Source organism: Malaya genurostris, chromosome 1 (genome assembly GCF_030247185.1).
Source record: "Malaya genurostris strain Urasoe2022 chromosome 1, Malgen_1.1, whole genome shotgun sequence".
Lineage (NCBI taxonomy): Eukaryota > Metazoa > Arthropoda > Insecta > Diptera > Culicidae > Malaya > Malaya genurostris.
In genome coordinates, this window is record NC_080570.1 from 163,200,414 (window position 1) to 163,216,479 (window position 16,066).

General features: G+C 37.4%; 4 protein-coding genes across 6 annotated transcripts; 2 read left to right on the plus strand and 2 right to left on the minus strand.

Annotated features, from left to right (window-relative positions):
• The first annotated feature begins 1,128 nt into the window (after positions 1-1,128).
• Positions 1,129-2,292, plus strand: LOC131426595 (coiled-coil-helix-coiled-coil-helix domain-containing protein 2). The gene is made up of 2 exons (XM_058589453.1): positions 1,129-1,344; positions 1,761-2,292. The coding sequence occupies exons 1-2, from the start codon at positions 1,298-1,300 to the stop codon at positions 2,176-2,178; spliced, it is 465 nt and encodes a 154-aa protein (XP_058445436.1). The 5' UTR covers positions 1,129-1,297; the 3' UTR covers positions 2,179-2,292.
• LOC131426594 (zinc finger protein 271-like) lies at positions 2,244-7,342 on the minus strand. 2 transcript variants are annotated; one of them, XM_058589452.1, is made up of 3 exons: positions 7,176-7,342; positions 6,873-7,103; positions 2,244-6,811 (listed from the first exon to the last, which is right to left on the minus strand). In XM_058589452.1, exons 2-3 carry the CDS (start codon positions 7,088-7,090, stop codon positions 5,185-5,187), a joined length of 1,845 nt encoding a protein of 614 aa, XP_058445435.1. In that variant the 5' UTR covers positions 7,091-7,103; positions 7,176-7,342; the 3' UTR covers positions 2,244-5,184. The 2 variants fall into 2 exon arrangements, with proteins under 2 accessions (XP_058445435.1, XP_058445434.1); XM_058589451.1 differs by having other exon boundaries at positions 6,873-7,339.
• A 1,179-nt stretch (positions 7,343-8,521) lies between these two features.
• On the plus strand, positions 8,522-11,217 carry LOC131426596 (gastrula zinc finger protein XlCGF57.1-like). 2 transcript variants are annotated; one of them, XM_058589455.1, is made up of 3 exons: positions 8,522-8,845; positions 8,918-9,092; positions 9,153-11,217. In XM_058589455.1, the coding sequence occupies exons 2-3, from the start codon at positions 8,922-8,924 to the stop codon at positions 10,698-10,700; spliced, it is 1,719 nt and encodes a 572-aa protein (XP_058445438.1). In that variant the 5' UTR covers positions 8,522-8,845; positions 8,918-8,921; the 3' UTR covers positions 10,701-11,217. The 2 variants fall into 2 exon arrangements, with proteins under 2 accessions (XP_058445438.1, XP_058445437.1); XM_058589454.1 differs by having other exon boundaries at positions 8,523-8,845; positions 8,918-11,215.
• Positions 11,218-11,704: 487 nt separating this feature from the next.
• Positions 11,705-14,387, minus strand: LOC131426598 (uncharacterized protein K02A2.6-like). Its single transcript, XM_058589456.1, has 2 exons — positions 12,148-14,387; positions 11,705-12,093 (listed from the first exon to the last, which is right to left on the minus strand). The coding sequence occupies exon 1, from the start codon at positions 14,080-14,082 to the stop codon at positions 12,562-12,564; it is 1,521 nt and encodes a 506-aa protein (XP_058445439.1). The 5' UTR covers positions 14,083-14,387; the 3' UTR covers positions 11,705-12,093; positions 12,148-12,561.
• Between the last annotated feature and the right edge of the window lie 1,679 nt (positions 14,388-16,066).

Here is a 16,066-nt window from a genome sequence, read left to right on the forward strand (position 1 = left end):
TTGTACGCAAGCAGTTATTTTTATAGCGTTTCTCTACCTTCTCCTTCTGCGATTTTAATTGAAGCGATAAACTTTATCTCATCATCAATCGAGTTCATCTTATATAAATTAGAAATTAATCTTATGCACTCAAAATTTACCCTGGGGTAGTTGTCATTTTTTCAGACGAAACGACATAACATGGAATTTCATCCGATCTTGCATGACACAAGATCAGAGCATACCAGTTAAAGCTTCAAATCGTTTTATGGCACTTTTTGTCTTGCTGTCTAGCAACAACCTACCTCTAGCATGCTACGCGTAGGACTGAAACGTTAGCTATAATTTTGCTTCTATTTATAGATTCGCGTGCTTCCAACAGCTTCGCTTTTGATTCGATTGACCAATCAGAGCAATGCTTTCCCTTTGATATATCGCTTACTCCTTCAAAACCGTCGACTATGGCAGGGAAATCCGGTATGCCGGCGATTTTTTGCAGACAAAATAGGACACTGCTAGATATTAATCAACATTTCAATGATACATAATTAAAAATCTGTTTTCGAATTTCTTCAAACAGGGTTGGAAATCCGAAGAAATGTCTGCGGGCCTTTAGGTCTCTATGCGGCCCTTACAAGATCATTAAAAGCGTCATTACTAAAAAGTAATATCATTTTTAATGAACGTGTAAGGGCAGTAATAATTCCCAACCCGCACATAGGATCAGAAAGATTTTTCTGGTCCGAAGAGGTGATGAATTCTTCCCGGACGCTATAGATAATCTACACAATCAAACATATTCTTGTTACATTTAATTCATACGGCCCACTATCTTCTCATGTACTAAAAAGAAATATTTATAACTGATAGAAATTTTCTCTTGCGATTTTTTGTATTCGATGAACAACTACTCTTGTGCTGAACACTGAATTCTATTAAAAAATATTGAAAAATTAAATTTATTTAATTGCAAATATTATCAAGTATGCAATATTACACTCAGGCACACAATTTTTTGGTGCCCAGCTTGACGGTTTCAAAAAGTGATACATAGGTGGCGCACTAACCGCTTAATTCCAAGCGAAAAAAAAATTGCCTGGGTTTTGGTGCCTGACTTGACGCCGGTACAAACCTGACGTTTCCGTTTGATTTTCAATCAGTCTTTGACAGAACATCGTGCAATTAAGAAGTTAACGTGAGTGCTACAGGAATTGTGGAATAAAATAGTTGAACTAAAAATATTGGTGCACAAATTGCGTCATTTCACTGCTAATTGATCAAATAACAAGCAGCGTAGTACATTGATTACTCAGTGATAATGCCACGACGAGGAAGGTCAGCATCCCCGCCGCCGGCACAGCGCAGGTAAGAAATTGTCGGATGCTTCATTCTGTTTCTAGAAAGGTCGATCTAAAACTTTCTGGATAGGATCACGTTTACGTTATATAACTTATTTTTCCCTTCGCTCAAAATCTATATGAATATGAATCGACTCTCCCAATAATCAGACGACATCGGCCAAAGGTCGGAAAACAATTTGTTTACAGAATAGTACCCTGAGCGTCATCAGAACTCTGTTAGGGCAATGTTGTACCTGTCTTTAAAAATAGAAAGGATGTTCTGAGCTTGATTCACGAAAAAAAAACAAAATTAGCGTTAGTTTCGATGCATTGTGAAATGCTTAAAATCTCTTTTTTGCTGAATCATGCTACAGTCATATGTTTTTGTTGATTTTATGAATACTGCGCTGTGATTGACCTTGAAATTGTACATCGTTTCAGGTCCGCACCGGTTGCAGCCGCTCCGCCCCGTCCGGCACCAAGTCAACCGATGGTACAGCATGCCCCTCCTGCGGCAGTCGGTGCACCGATGGCCGCTCCCAGTCAAGGTCCAGGATTGATGGCTCAGATGGCAGCAACGGCCGGTGGTGTAGCAATCGGTTCCGCCGTTGGTCATACCGTTGGACATGCGCTTACCGGAATGTTCAGCGGTTCCGATTCGAAGGAAGCCGCTCCAGTCGGACAGGCACCGCCGGCTCAGCAATACGCTCCGGCTCCCACCGGTGAGGCTAACAACTCCGGTCCGTGTGCTTGGGAGATTAAGCAGTTCCTTTCCTGTGCTCAAGGGCAAGCCGATTTGACCCTATGCGAAGGATTCAACGAGGCGCTGAGACAGTGCAAGATGCAGAATCATATGTAAAAAGTGCGGGAAACAGCGGGTGGCCAAACCGCACCGAGTGTCGAATTCAAAATTTAAGTAGTCTGAATCAATAGTGTTCGCTTGGAAGATGTTGAATAAAACAGAGTTGGTTTATTTGTTGGACAAGTAATTTTTTGTATGTACGGCATTAGAGTCTAAGCAGTGGTTTAACCAATAATTCACTGGGGTAAAAAAAAAAGAAAGGAACCGGTGTGAAAAAAATAGTTTATTTTTATTCATATGATATATTTTATGTTTTAGTTTGTGCAGCAATAAATTTTAGTTGATAATACAACTTGTGTTTTTCCCTAGTTCTAGTTTCGAATATGTTAACTGGTATGCTCAAAACTTTATCGTGTTAATTTTTGGTAAATTAGTGCAATTTTAACCGAAAACTGCTCAGTTTTCAAACCAATCCAAATAACTCAATTTTTTCTTTTCCAATTCTTCATAAGAACTGAAGCCCTCGTTTGCCATCGATCTAGTAAGAGCAATAGTCTGATGGAACAAAGTCCGGAGAGTACAGCGCGTTGTGTAGGATCTCCCATTTCAGTGTTTTTTCAAGTATTTTAGGTTTCTTTATCCACGAGTTACATTATCGTCTTTTTTCTTGTGTTGTGCGACGATTTTGACGCAAAACTGTCTTTTTTTTTATCTATGTAGGGATTCAATACGGAAAAATACTCAAGTCCGTTTTTTTTTCTTGAAGCACCGACTTCGCTCGACATGAGAGGATAGGATTTTTTATCAGAATTCTCGTCATCTTCGCCCAGTTGAATAAATACCAACTGCCTGTTCATCGCCACATTTAAATCTGCATTTTCAGAAGAAAAATCTGTAAATCTGTATCTGTGTAACCTGTATTGAAAATCTGTATATAGAAGTGATAAGAAATCGAAGCGCAACGGAATGAAAAAGTCTTTCGAACCCAAATTTAAAGAAACCAAAAGTTTTCTTATTCTGAATTTTATGATTTTGTAGTTGAAAAAACGCTGGAAGTTGTTTTTGCGTTGGAGTTTCTCGAAATAATGATTTGACGAAAAACTTTCAAAATCCAATTTGAACGTGAAACTTAATCTGATTGATCAATTGACAATCTTTCTTCTTTACTACCTTACGTTATGGCCGAGGCCATCATCTTTTCATCTTATCAGAAGCAATTTTTGAAAGCATAAGCAATTACGCTACACTAGTTGTAAATAAAAGTAAGCATAAACATATCTTTATTAGCAGAAAGAACATCTGTGTTTACTGTCTTTTACATTTAGTTTTATCGTCTTTTAAGAATTAACACACAATCAGGATAATGTTTTCACTTTGAAAAAATAACCAATACCATTATTTAATATATTTTAACTTGATCTTTATTCAATTGTTAATCCACGCTATCAAAAATCTGTATTTTTTGCCAAAAATCTGTAATCTGCATATACAGAATCTTGGTCACAAATTTATCTGAAAAATCTTTAAAATGTAGATTAATCTGTAAATGTGACAACCTTGTGTTCATGTATCGGCTACAGTGTTGCCATATTTACATATTATTTTAAAAGCTTTTTATGCTGAGGAAAAAATATTAATTTAATTAAACTTTTTAGGCTCGGTCTTTGAATTGAAATAAACGTGAAAAATGTTTTGATTATTCGAACCCGTTGTTGACGTATTAGCGGATCTTTTGGAAACCAGAAATAAGCAAGTTTAAATAGAAATGCTCAGTGTGACAACAACACTTCGTTCTCATCGTAAAAGTAAACAGATTTTTGAATTATGAACTATTCACACATATCCGATCCGGTTCAGTGCCGGCACGGCTACTGATGTCATTTCGTTTGTTTTCTATGCGCCCATTCACACCTCTCCGGCACCGTGCCGTTTCAATGCAACTCGACGTCAGTGTAGCGTCCATCCGAAAAACTCAAATTCGTCGTCACTGATATTTTTTATTTTCACTGTAGTCGGTATGTCATTGCATTTGCTGTGCCGGAACGGAAGGGTTCCGATAAAAAAAGAACACTGACGGCACACTAAAGGCACTTTCACGGAACCGTCACGGAAATTAAGCGTGTGAATAGTCCTTTAACACTAATGTCGTTTTCGCTTGAGAAAACTGAAACTGATTCAGCGTAGTTTCATCAAACAAACACTTTTCACGAAACTGTGTTGGCTTCGCACTTAGCAACGGTGGTTTGAGCAAACCTGATAAAAAAATCACGTTCAAAACTGACTCGATTTTCAGTTCAATGACGTTAAAACTGGATTCGAAACTAACTTCACACAAACGGTTTGACAGCAATTGGGTTCGAAACTGGGTTAGGTTTGCCATCAAACGAAAACGACATAATTCAACAGATCTTTTTTTGGTAACACTTCGATTCACTAAAAAGAAAAACGCTTGATGCTGGTTTTAATCACACACTCTGCCACTATAAATATCTATTATAGATGAGGTTGAAAAAACATTATACATCTTATTAAACTTGTTTTCTGATTTTCTCTATACTTGGCATAATTACTCGCGTACCCGGAATTTTTTTCTTTTTACAAGGGTGAAGATAGCAACATTAAAATCAGCCAATCAGATACTGATCCATTCTGACATAAAATTGGAACAAAAGCAGCCTCCCCATGTCAATCAAAAATGTAAATAATACATACATGGTGCGACCAAATTTCATATACAAAAGTAACAGAAGTGCTTTCTCTCATTCATTGGTCGCGAATACATGCAATTTCTACTTCTTTTTTCATAAAATCTACCTTCGTTTCGAAATATGCAGTTAATAATGCCAATTTTTCGAGCACTTTCCTATACAATTTATTCAATAATAATTTAGAATGATATTATTCTCGGGTAACGATATTTTAATTTCTATCGGACCCCGCTCGGGTTCGGGCTTAGAAAAAAAAGTATTCTCAGGTTCGAGGGAAGTTTTATGTATTTTCAATCGGGTAGTAAAATAGGTTTGGTGGTAGAAAAAAAAAATTCTTGGGTTCCGCCACCTACAATTAAGTGTGAGTTTTCCTCCAATGATCGACCATGTCACTTTTCATCGCGAACGTCTCGTCACAGAAATCACACTCGAACCGATATTTCGTCGGATCCGTTGGGTCTCGGTGGGTCAACTTTTTGTGCTTCGAAACACTGCCTCGCAGGATGTACCGTTTGCCGCATAATTCACAGCAATGTTTTTTCTCCGCCCCATGACGACGCACCATGTGCACCTGCAAGGACGTTTTCTTCGGGAACGTGGTCTCGCATTGGTCACAACTGAAATCCTTCTGATACGTTCCATCATGCTCGTGACGGTGGTGAACCCTCCGCTCGGCGTCGGTAAGGAAGTTTTGCGAACATATGTTGCACACCGCGTACGGGTAATCATCGTTCGAGTGATACATGCCAATGTGATCTTGCAGCTCAACCGCGTTGGACGTTTCGTCTGCACAGAGACGACAGTGATACCTACGCTTACGCCAGCATTGCGTCCGGTGAACTATATTTCGGTGCTGAGTGGCCTCATTTTTTAATTTGAACGAAAGTTGACACTTGTTACACTTGTAAGGTTTTTTACCTTCATGAACTCCCTGAATGTGCTTATTACGATCCCCGGCAGTGCGGAAATGCTGCTCGCAAATGTTACATTGATAAGGCAGCTCGCCAGTGTGAATCAAGACATGCTCCATAAGGTATTTTTGCCTCTCGAACGTTTTCTGGCATATGTGACACTTTGCTCCATATCCTCGTTCGTGTTTCGAAAGCTGATGGTATTTGGCTTCTTTGGCCGTATTGAATATTTTTCCGCACTGCTCGCACTGTTGCCTAAAGTTTACATTACGCCTATCTGGTTTCGGTTTCGGTGGCTTTACACCAACGCCGTGCGCATCGTATTCATGTTTCAGAACAGTATTTTTCGAGCAATACCGTAGAGTGCAGTGGCCACACTGGAAAGGACGCTCCGAAGCATCGTGCAAACCAAGATGCCGGTTGTACATTAGAACCCAAGGGAACTTACGGTCGCTGCATTGCTCACAGGAATATTCTACCTGTCCAGCGTGATCCTTCGCTAGATGAGAGATCAGCCCATCCGAGTCATCGAACCGTACCTTTATGGAACAAATGTAGCAAGTTCTGGCATTAATTGTCGATATTCGCTCTTGTTTAGGTTTTTTCTTTGCTTTGCTCCGTATGCTGTCATATTCCTTCTTGGGTAAAGGTGGCAATGGTTCTTCTTTTTCGCTTTCTGTTTCATCCACTTCCCACTTGATTTGCGGTTTTTCCTCAAACTCATCGATCTCGTTGTGAACTTTATATTCGTCGGCATCGCCAAGGATAAACTCTTCAACAATCTCTTCGGTTGTTTGGTTCATCTGTTTCTTTACCTGCTCTAGACATCGATAGTGGGATTCTTTCAGTAGAAACTGATTCCTTAGCGCTCGAACCATATCCAGTTTAACAAGACATGGCCGACAAATTAACTGTAGAAAATCATTCGGATCGATAGCGATTCCCAGTGTGTTAAGAATCACGGTATCGAAGCTCATTCCCGCAAACTGTCCCTTCAGAGAAAACATTTGCGATTCTAGCCCAAACCGATGACACAGCCGGCAGCTAGCAAGCAAAACTTTCTTGCCTCGGCTAAAAAAAGAGCTCTTTGTTAAAAAGTGAAAACAAAACATATTATGATCGTGCTATTTACCCATTGATAAATATTGACGGTTCCTGATATTCCGATTCATTTGCATCGACGAAATGTAACTCGCAAATTAGTTCTTTACCCGATGCCTGCCAATCGTTACCAAATCCATTAGCGATCCTCACAACTTCCTGCCAGCGTTTTCGGAATTTTACGTCTGTTGGAAACGCGAACAAATTTTCGTTGCCAGGACATGTTTTGATGCAACACGTAATACTCATAATTTTGCTAGTTCTTTAGAAGGCACATTACGTATAAATCATATACTTTCAATCAGTAAAATGAAAAGCGCCAAGAGTGATATACCTTATAGATGTCACAACAGATATTTTATAACAGAGATGCCATGTCAACTTTTCAAGTGGTTGCAGAATGCAAACTGCTCTACAGAAAGTGCTCCATTTTGAATATTCCAAGTCAGTATTGAAAGTATGCAGCTCTTGTTCTGTCTGGTAATAAAAACAAAAAAAATCATAAAAATATCCGTAAAAAGTACTTATAAAAAGTATTTATAAGAATTGCGTTCACATTTACATACAACTTTGCAAACCTGGCATCTCTGCTAATAATACACCGAAGTTTTCTTCTATGTGGTGGGAAACGTGTAACGTCACGATAAAAAAAGCGGAGTAACTTTGGAAATTAACATTGCAAAACCGCGTAACGTCGAGAACGCTCGTGATAAAACCGTATAATTTTGGAAAACCACGTAAAAAAAGAACTTAGTGTAGTCCTTTGGTATCGGAGAATCAGCTGATCGGGCAACTGCACTGAAATATGAGTCTCGGAAATATTGACACGATTGGCATATTGTCGCAAAAATGAAATGTAGAGGCGCTGCTTGTTTAGAGATGATACTTTCAGCAAGAGCAGTCAAATCGGTAGGAAAATTTCTAATTACTCCACCTTTTCAACGATTTCTTATGAAAACGGGTAAATTCATTTGAAAAATCATAGTAGAAGTTGAAGAAAAAGTTTTTACTCTGTGGTGGTAATGTTGATCTTAGTTCATTGTGCGAAATCTACCATTTATTCAAAATAGAGCATCAAACTTGGTTTGATACCATTTTTCAAATGCCTGGAAATAACAAATAAAGCATCCAAAATAAATAGTACTCGATCGCTATACATTCTAGTACTCAAGAAATCAACATTACACTGGTTTCTGTTTAAAAAAATATTGATCCGAAAAAAACTAACCTTACCCAATTTTACACATTTCGACGTGAACATTTCATAAGGGCACAGAGTGAGAGATTCTCTTTGTTTACTTTCTCTTCTGTTAATAACACCTAAATTTTCACGTTCACTTACCAAATTTGCATATAGAATGAAAGAAAATGTCTCCAGCATTGTAATAGTATCATACATGTAACGAACAATTGCGTAATAACGCAGATATAATCGAAAGAGAAAGTAAACAAAGAGAAGCTGTCAATTGTTTTAAGGCCATTTTGAAATGTTCACGTCGATTTCTGAAGATTTTCCATGTTTAATCGAAATTTACACTAAAAAAGTAGTAATCATTTTGAAATCGATTTTCTTCTACTTCGAGTGTACTTTAATTGCTGATATCGAACAAAGAGAAACTGTCACTTGCTCTTACGGCCTTCTGAAAAATCAACCGAGAATTTGAAATTCTCGGTTGATTTCTCAGAAGGCCGTAAGAGCAAGTGACAGTTTCTCTTTGTACACTTTCTCTTTTGAGTATTATTATGTGATTATAAAGATTTCGTGGGGATCAAAATTCTATTTAAAAGTCGAAAGTTTCGGGTATCATTTTATGCAAAGAGTTGAGTGATAAAAGTGGAAACCGCTTGGTAATTAATAGAAGAGAAAGTAAACAAAGAGAAACTGTCACTTGCTTATACGCCCTTTTGAAAAATTAACCGAGAATTATGAACTACATAAACACATCAAGCTGATTTAGTGCCAGAAGCGATCGTTTCTTGTGAATTGATTAAAATCACACGAAGGTGGGTCAATTATCATGTTGCTGATCTTGATCTTTGTAACTTACGTATCTTAAACATAAATTTTTATTCCAGTAAAATGGAATTTCGCCTTGCACGAGATGGGATACTAAAGGAGGAAGTACCAGAAAACAGTCCTGTAACTTTTTTCTCATCTTGCAATCTAACAAACGATTCCCAAATAAAACTTGTATATCAGATTAGTGAGGAGGAATTCACACAGAAAAGTGATCTTCATAAAGACGTCTTAGTACCTAAAGAGGGAGAGGTTTATAGTTGCGAAATTTGCAGAAAACAATTTTCATTGCAGGAAGCTCTGAAGAAGCATATGATGGTTCATACTGAAGACAAAAAATTCAAGTGTAATGTATGTGGCAAAGGATTCCAGTATATTCAGCAGTTAAAGGACCACACAAATATTCACACTGGTAAGCGTCCGTACAAATGCATTGTATGCAGAAAAGAATTTGCCATGAAGGGTTACCTAGCTAAACACATGTCTATTCACCAAAGTGAGGGCAAATATAAGTGCGAGGTGTGTGGCAAAGACTATCATGATGGTGCTAACCTCGCGAGACATAAACGCATTCATACAAACGAGAAGTTTAAATGTACCATATGCGAGAAAGGTTATACCACTAAGTACTATCTCAGCACACACATGAAAATGCATGTAGATGATTACAAATATAAGTGCGATGTGTGCGGCAAAGGATTCATCTGCAAATCACTACTGAAAGATCACGAAAATATTCACACAGGTGAACGGCCTTACAAATGCACTGTATGCGGAAAAGACTTTCAATATAAAATAAAACTTTCTTTACACATGCAACGCCACGAAAGCGAGCGACCGTACAAATGCACCGTGTGTGGAAAAGGTTTCGTCGTTATGGCTGACCTAACTAAACACATACGTATTCATACGAAAGATTATATGTATGAGTGTGATGTGTGTGGCAAAGGATTCCTAACCAGATTACTCTTGAAAGACCATGAACACAGCCATACAGGAGAGCGACCATACGAATGTACCGTGTGTGGAAAAGATTTTCAAGGTAAACTAAACCTTATTCAACATATGCGCCTTCACACAAGCGAGCGATCTTACAAATGCGCCATATGTGGAAAAGATTTTGTCTCTCAGTCTTTCCTACACAGGCATATGTCGGTTCATGAATATGGCTACAAATATAAATGCGATGTATGTGGCAAACAATACGTGACCAGAAAACTCCTGAAGGATCATGAACGCTGTCATACAGGAGAGCGACCGTACAAATGTACAGTATGTGGAAAAGTTTTCGCGACTGAGTATTATTTATATAGGCACAGTTACATTCACGAAAGTGATTATAGGTATAAGTGTGAAGTGTGTGGTAAAGGCATGGATCATAGTTCAAGCTTTTCGGAACACAAACGCCTTCATGCGGACGAGAAGTATAAATGCACCATATGCGGAAAAGATTTTACTACTAAAAATTACCTATCCAGACATATGTCTATTCATGAATATGACTACAAACATAAGTGTGATGTATGTGGCAAAGGTTTTGTGACCAGCAATCTCTTGAAAGACCATGAAAACAGCCATACAGGAGAGCGACCGTACAAATGCACTGTATGTGGAAAAGATTTCACAACTAAGTCTTACCTATCCAGACATAAGTTTATTCACGAAAGTGATTACAAATACAAGTGTGAAGTGTGTGGTAAAGGCATGAATCATAGTTCAGGCTTCTCGAAACATAAACGCCTTCATACGGACGAGAAATATAGCTGCACCATATGCAGGAAAGATTTTTCCACTAAGAAATACCTAAATGAGCACATGCTTAGCCACACTGTATCAGTGTGATGTATGAAGTGAAAGATTGAAAGCCAGTCTACTTTTGGAAGACTACGACCACAATGTATTCGGGCATTACAAATGTAAAGAGATACGGTTTGAACGCTAAGAGATAATGTCGTTTAAAAACACTACACTGCACCGGTGCAGTGACACACCATGGTATGAATAAACGAACAAATATAATGAACACATAAACAGTAACCCTTGACTACAGTAAACGATTCCATTGCACAGGGCTACACCCATACTCGTATATCAGTCCCACATCGATTTTCCCCAATTTTGAGTTAGCTTGAGGGATGAAATCTAACCTCAATATACTATCAGAAATTGAAATAAAAGTTGAGGATTGGTTCAGTAAAATGTGAAAAAAATATCAAATCCTGTCTGTTTCATGTGCAAAGTACCCGCATATCAGTCCCATTCTGTGCAAATTTCAATAATTTTATTTGTTGCAATAATGGAATAGCAAAGGTGTATTACCGATATTTCATGTAATGATAACTTGATTTAGCATTAGGTAGCACAATAAAACCAAAAACTTGAAAATAAAATTTTGATTTTTGAATAAAAATAAACAACTGCCTGCTTTGTTATGTTAGCACCTTAGCATACGAACAATCTTCAAGGCGAGCTGTCAAAAAAGCACCTATGTGATAAAAATTTCAGAAAGAAACATGGTCCTATTTCGTAGGGTCCTAAACTATAAGAACAGACGATGCATCGTGCCCGATAAATAATATACCTGGAAAATGATTACTTGAAGCTACATTTTGGCAGTCATACAACTTTCTCGGCCACTCGGAAATGTTGTGTGGCACTTACTCGAAGTCATACCAATTATCGCGGAACGATAGTAGTAATAAATTGATCTCGTGATTTTTTTTTTCCATTTAAATGAGATGTCTCTGTACTTATCAACATGATTGAGAAATAAATTGAACATAAAAGTTTTAAATATTTTAAGCTCATGTGATTTTTCAAATATGCCTATAACACATGGATCAATAAGTCCCGAGACTAACAATGGAAACAACTTTTTTTTTGCAAATTTTTTTTTATTCATCAACATAATCACCTATTAGGGTGATACAATGGTTCCAACGTTTTTCCATTTTTTAAAATTTTTTTTTCATCTACTCGTTGTTGTTTTTGTTCCATCGAAAGCAATCACGGCACCCACTTGGAAAAAACCATTTTCATGCTCAATTTTCTATGAAGGATAGTAAATACACTTCTATATGATATCTGTGTCATCTCAGCAATCTCACGGAGCTTCACTTTACGATCTTTCATTATAATTTTTGTCACTTCACTCACATTTTCCGGTGTTACGGCTTCCACAGGTCTACCCGAGTGTTCCGCGTCATTTGTGTCGGTACTTTTAAGTTTCACTTCTCTAGAAAAGCCTCAAAAGGCTCCACAATCTTTTTAACTTATAAGTCAAACTCACCTTTATTTTATACCAGTCAAATAAGTAAAAGCGGACTCCAAAGCGAACGACGACCTTAGAGACCCAAGGAGTAATTTCGGTTGAGATCCAGTAAAAAAAACACTTGTTGATAGTTTAGCTTCCAAATAGCAATGCAGTCTCGGACTGCTATATTTTTACTCAGCCCTTGCTGACAGCATATACGTGCGTTACGTAAATAACATGATGTTATATAAAAGGTATACACATCAGCACTTTCCCTTTTAGAGAAAACTAATCTAAAATATTGTACAATAATTATATGTATTATTTGCTTAAATATTTACTTCTGACAATTTTGAAATTCATTTCAAGCAAAAGTTTTCTGGCAATACAATTCATCAGTTTAACTCGACATTACATTAGTAAAAAAAATCTAAATCGAACGATCTTTGATCATTTATAAACAAAATCAGTATCGAAATTTGCTCTTCGCAAACGTTTCGATCTTCTTAATTCCGAATCCGACAAATCCGCCGGCCCGAAGTTAAATTTACGCTTTTCTCCTTTTCTCTCCTGTTCATGCTCAGGAAATCCCCTGAAGTCCTCCTCATTACTCAAACTTTTCCTTCCACTCCTTTTATCTTCACACGGCACCCAGGATATCATCGGGTTTCTTCCTTCGGAGGTATGGCTAATCCGCATCTGGATACGGTGTGCCATTACTGGCACGTTTCCAATTAAAATCTGGAAGGTATTTTTAGAAAAACGTTTTAAAAAATTTGCTTTTAACCATTTTCTGTGGTCGTGAGGGTTATGGTTTTTATACCACACCACATCACCTTCCATCAGATTGTCATAAGGATCAGCATTATTATCAATAGGGGGTTTAGATGACTTTTCATCACCGGGAGGGTGTGGTAATAATAACTGCTTTTTATAATGTCTTTTTGGATTTAGCAGATCAATAAGTTTCATCGGCGTATAATTGAAAATTCTTTCCGATGGGAAATCCCCCCCATTTGTCAAGCAACTATTTCTATAATTGAACAAAAATAAATTTAGTTGATCCTCCCAATTCAATTCCTTTGTTTCTGGTTCCATTAGAAATTTTTTTAATACATCTTTTACCGTTCTAACCAATCTCTCAGCTTGACCATTACTAGACGGATTGTACGGTGGGCTTTTAAAAACTTTTATACCTTGCTTTTCTAAGAAATTTACGAAACCATAAGAATTGAATGGGGGGCCCCCGTCCGAAACCAAAACATCCGGTAAACCGAACCTGGCAAAAATAGCCACCAATTTTCTTAGGACTTTTCCAGAATCCGTACCACTTTTCATGTACTCAACCTCAATCCATTTGGAGAAGCTATCGACTACCAACAAAAATGTTCGATGTTCAAAATAAAAGAAATCTATGTGTAATCTACTAAAGGGTCTTGTTGTTGGCGTCCATTTAGATTCGATTTTTTGTTTTGGTGCCACAGTCATACTACTACAAATATCACACTGCTTAGCGAAGTTTTCAATATCCTTATTTATTCCAAACCAATACACGGATCGCCTGGCCAATAACTTCATCTTTACAACCCCCGCATGGTTGGCATGTAACAGCTTGAGGATCCCGCTTTGCATAACTTGCGGAATCACAACCCTGTCTTGATATAATAGACAGTCATCTATTATTTCTAACTCATGTTGGTTAGAACATACGTCAACAAAACGTTTGTCAACTCTTTTGGGCCATCCAGTTTTTATGAATTTTATAATTTCCATTAGGAATTCGTCAGTTCTAGTTACCTCGGCTATCTTTTTTGAATCTATGGGAAACTCCCTTCCGAAATTAATGTTTCTAATGAGTTCTTCGTCTAGATATTTAGGAACTTCTTCCTTCAATGGGAAACGCGAGCAAAAATCCGCATTTCCCATTCTGGATGATGGTCTGTATTGGATATCGAAATTGTAGATTGACATTTCTAAAACATAACGCTGAAGTCTAGTAACAAAAATTGCATTTTTACCCTCCTTGCCAAAAATCCCCACCAAAGGTTTATGATCAGTATAAACCGTGAAATGTTGTCCATATAAAAACTTATGAAACTTTTTTATTGTAGAAATTAATGCCAGAGCCTCCAAATGTAGGATTGGATAATTTTTTTGCGCTGAGTTCAACGAAAAGGATGTGAAACAAATTGGTTTCTCGACACCCTTCACTATGTGAGCAATTACCCCACCAAGACCGTACCCTGATGCATCCGATACGACAACTATGGGTTTCTTTGGATCGTAAAATTCCAAAAAGTTAGTTTTTATCAATGTTTCTTTACTCTCTTTAAATGCTTTATTGCAGTTTGCATCCCAAATAAATTTTGTGTCCTTTTTTAAAAGATTATATAAATAATATAACTTGGATGATAAATGCGGTATAAATTTGTTGTAATAATTTATTAACCCCAAAAAGGATTTCAATTCCGTTACATTTTCAGGCACTTTCGCATCTTTTATTGTGGAAATTTTGTCCGGGCTTGGTAGTAAACCTTTTTCTCCGATAATGTGTCCCAAATATGGCAGCTCACTTACGAAAAATTTACATTTTTCCCAATTAACTTTTATATTTGCCTCCGATAGCCTTGTTAAAACATTTTCTAATTTGCCTTTGCAGTCCTGTAAGTCTGTACCCGCAATGAGAACATCATCTAAATAGCAATAAACTTTATCCAAACCCTGCAAAACTTGCTCCATTATTTGCTGAAAAATCGAAGCACTAGAGGAGGCACCTTGGGGCAATCTGTTATACGTATACAATCCTTTGATCGTGTTTATAACCATAAATTTTCTGGACTTTTCCGACAAGGAGAGTTGGGTGTATGCCCCCTCTAGATCCAGTGAACAAAAAACTTTACATCCAGCCAATCCGGCAAACAAATCCTGTGCCGTAGGCAGAGGATATGTGTTAGCAATCAAACATTTATTTATTGACACTTTACAGTCAATTACTAATCTTATATCATTGTTCTTTTTTACTACAATTACCACCGGGGATGCCCACTCACTGGTCTTTAAAGGCGTTATAACTTTTTCATTCTCTAATTTGTTTAAATATAGTAGAACTTTCTCTCTCAACCGATAAGGAACGTTATAGGCCCTCTTGAATATTGGTTTGTCCTCTTTTAAGATTAAATCGGCTTCATAACCCTGAATAGGCACAGAGAAGTCTTTGACAAATACACTAGAAAATTTTTGCTTTATTTCATGAACTATTTCAGTCATCCGTTTCTCATTATCGTTTTCAGATATAGAATTTGTGAAAAAGTGCCTCCAATTGGAAAAAAAAACGTCCAAACCATCCCGACCTAATAATGGAATAAAACTATTGTGGCAATTAATAACCACCAGTGTTAAATTGGTCTGTATACCTTTATACATTGTTGAAACATTTATTTCTCCCATTATTTCCAAGTTATCCCCGTTTAACTACCACTAATTTCTTCCCTGATTGATTCAGAGGCATCGAAAAATTAAAATCATATTGTTGTTTGCCCATAACTGTTACCGACGAACCACAATCAACCTCCATTTGGATAGGTTTTCCCTCCATAAAGACATTTATCAAACAAGGGTTATTAATTTTGTTAACAGAAGTTACCAACATACATTGAATATCACCTGCTCCAGGCTCGTCCTCACTGTCCTCCTGCGTTGACATCCGACTGAATATTTCGTTCAGCGATTTTCCTTGGCTCGTTCCTGGTTTTTCATAGGAGTCCACGAATTTTACTGCATCTCTTTTCAAATTTTTTAGCTTGAAACACTTTTTCTTTGTATGCCCCTAATTCCGCAAAAATCACACGTTATCTTTGAATAATCAATCTTTCTTCTCTCCCAGGGTCTTTCTGAAGGATTACTATTTAATTTAGAAGTTTCTCCTCGACCATACGGTTTAAAACCTAACCTAGAT

What these genes read in the sequence shown, in the direction of transcription:
- LOC131426598 (XM_058589456.1), bottom strand. Translation starts at nt 14,082, where the DNA reads ATGTCAATCTACAATTTCGATATCCAATACAGACCATCATCCAGAATG.
- LOC131426596 (XM_058589454.1), top strand. Translation starts at nt 8,922, where the DNA reads ATGGAATTTCGCCTTGCACGAGATGGGATACTAAAGGAGGAAGTACCA.
- LOC131426594 (XM_058589452.1), bottom strand. Translation starts at nt 7,090, where the DNA reads ATGAGTATTACGTGTTGCATCAAAACATGTCCTGGCAACGAAAATTTG. An exon ending in CCGTCAATATTTATCAATGG is followed by an intron (nt 6,812 to 6,872) that starts GTAAATAGCACG and finishes CTCTTTTTTTAG; the next exon opens with CCGAGGCAAGAAAGTTTTGC.
- LOC131426595 (XM_058589453.1), top strand. Translation starts at nt 1,298, where the DNA reads ATGCCACGACGAGGAAGGTCAGCATCCCCGCCGCCGGCACAGCGCAG. An exon ending in CCGCCGCCGGCACAGCGCAG is followed by an intron (nt 1,345 to 1,760) that starts GTAAGAAATTGT and finishes ACATCGTTTCAG; the next exon opens with GTCCGCACCGGTTGCAGCCG.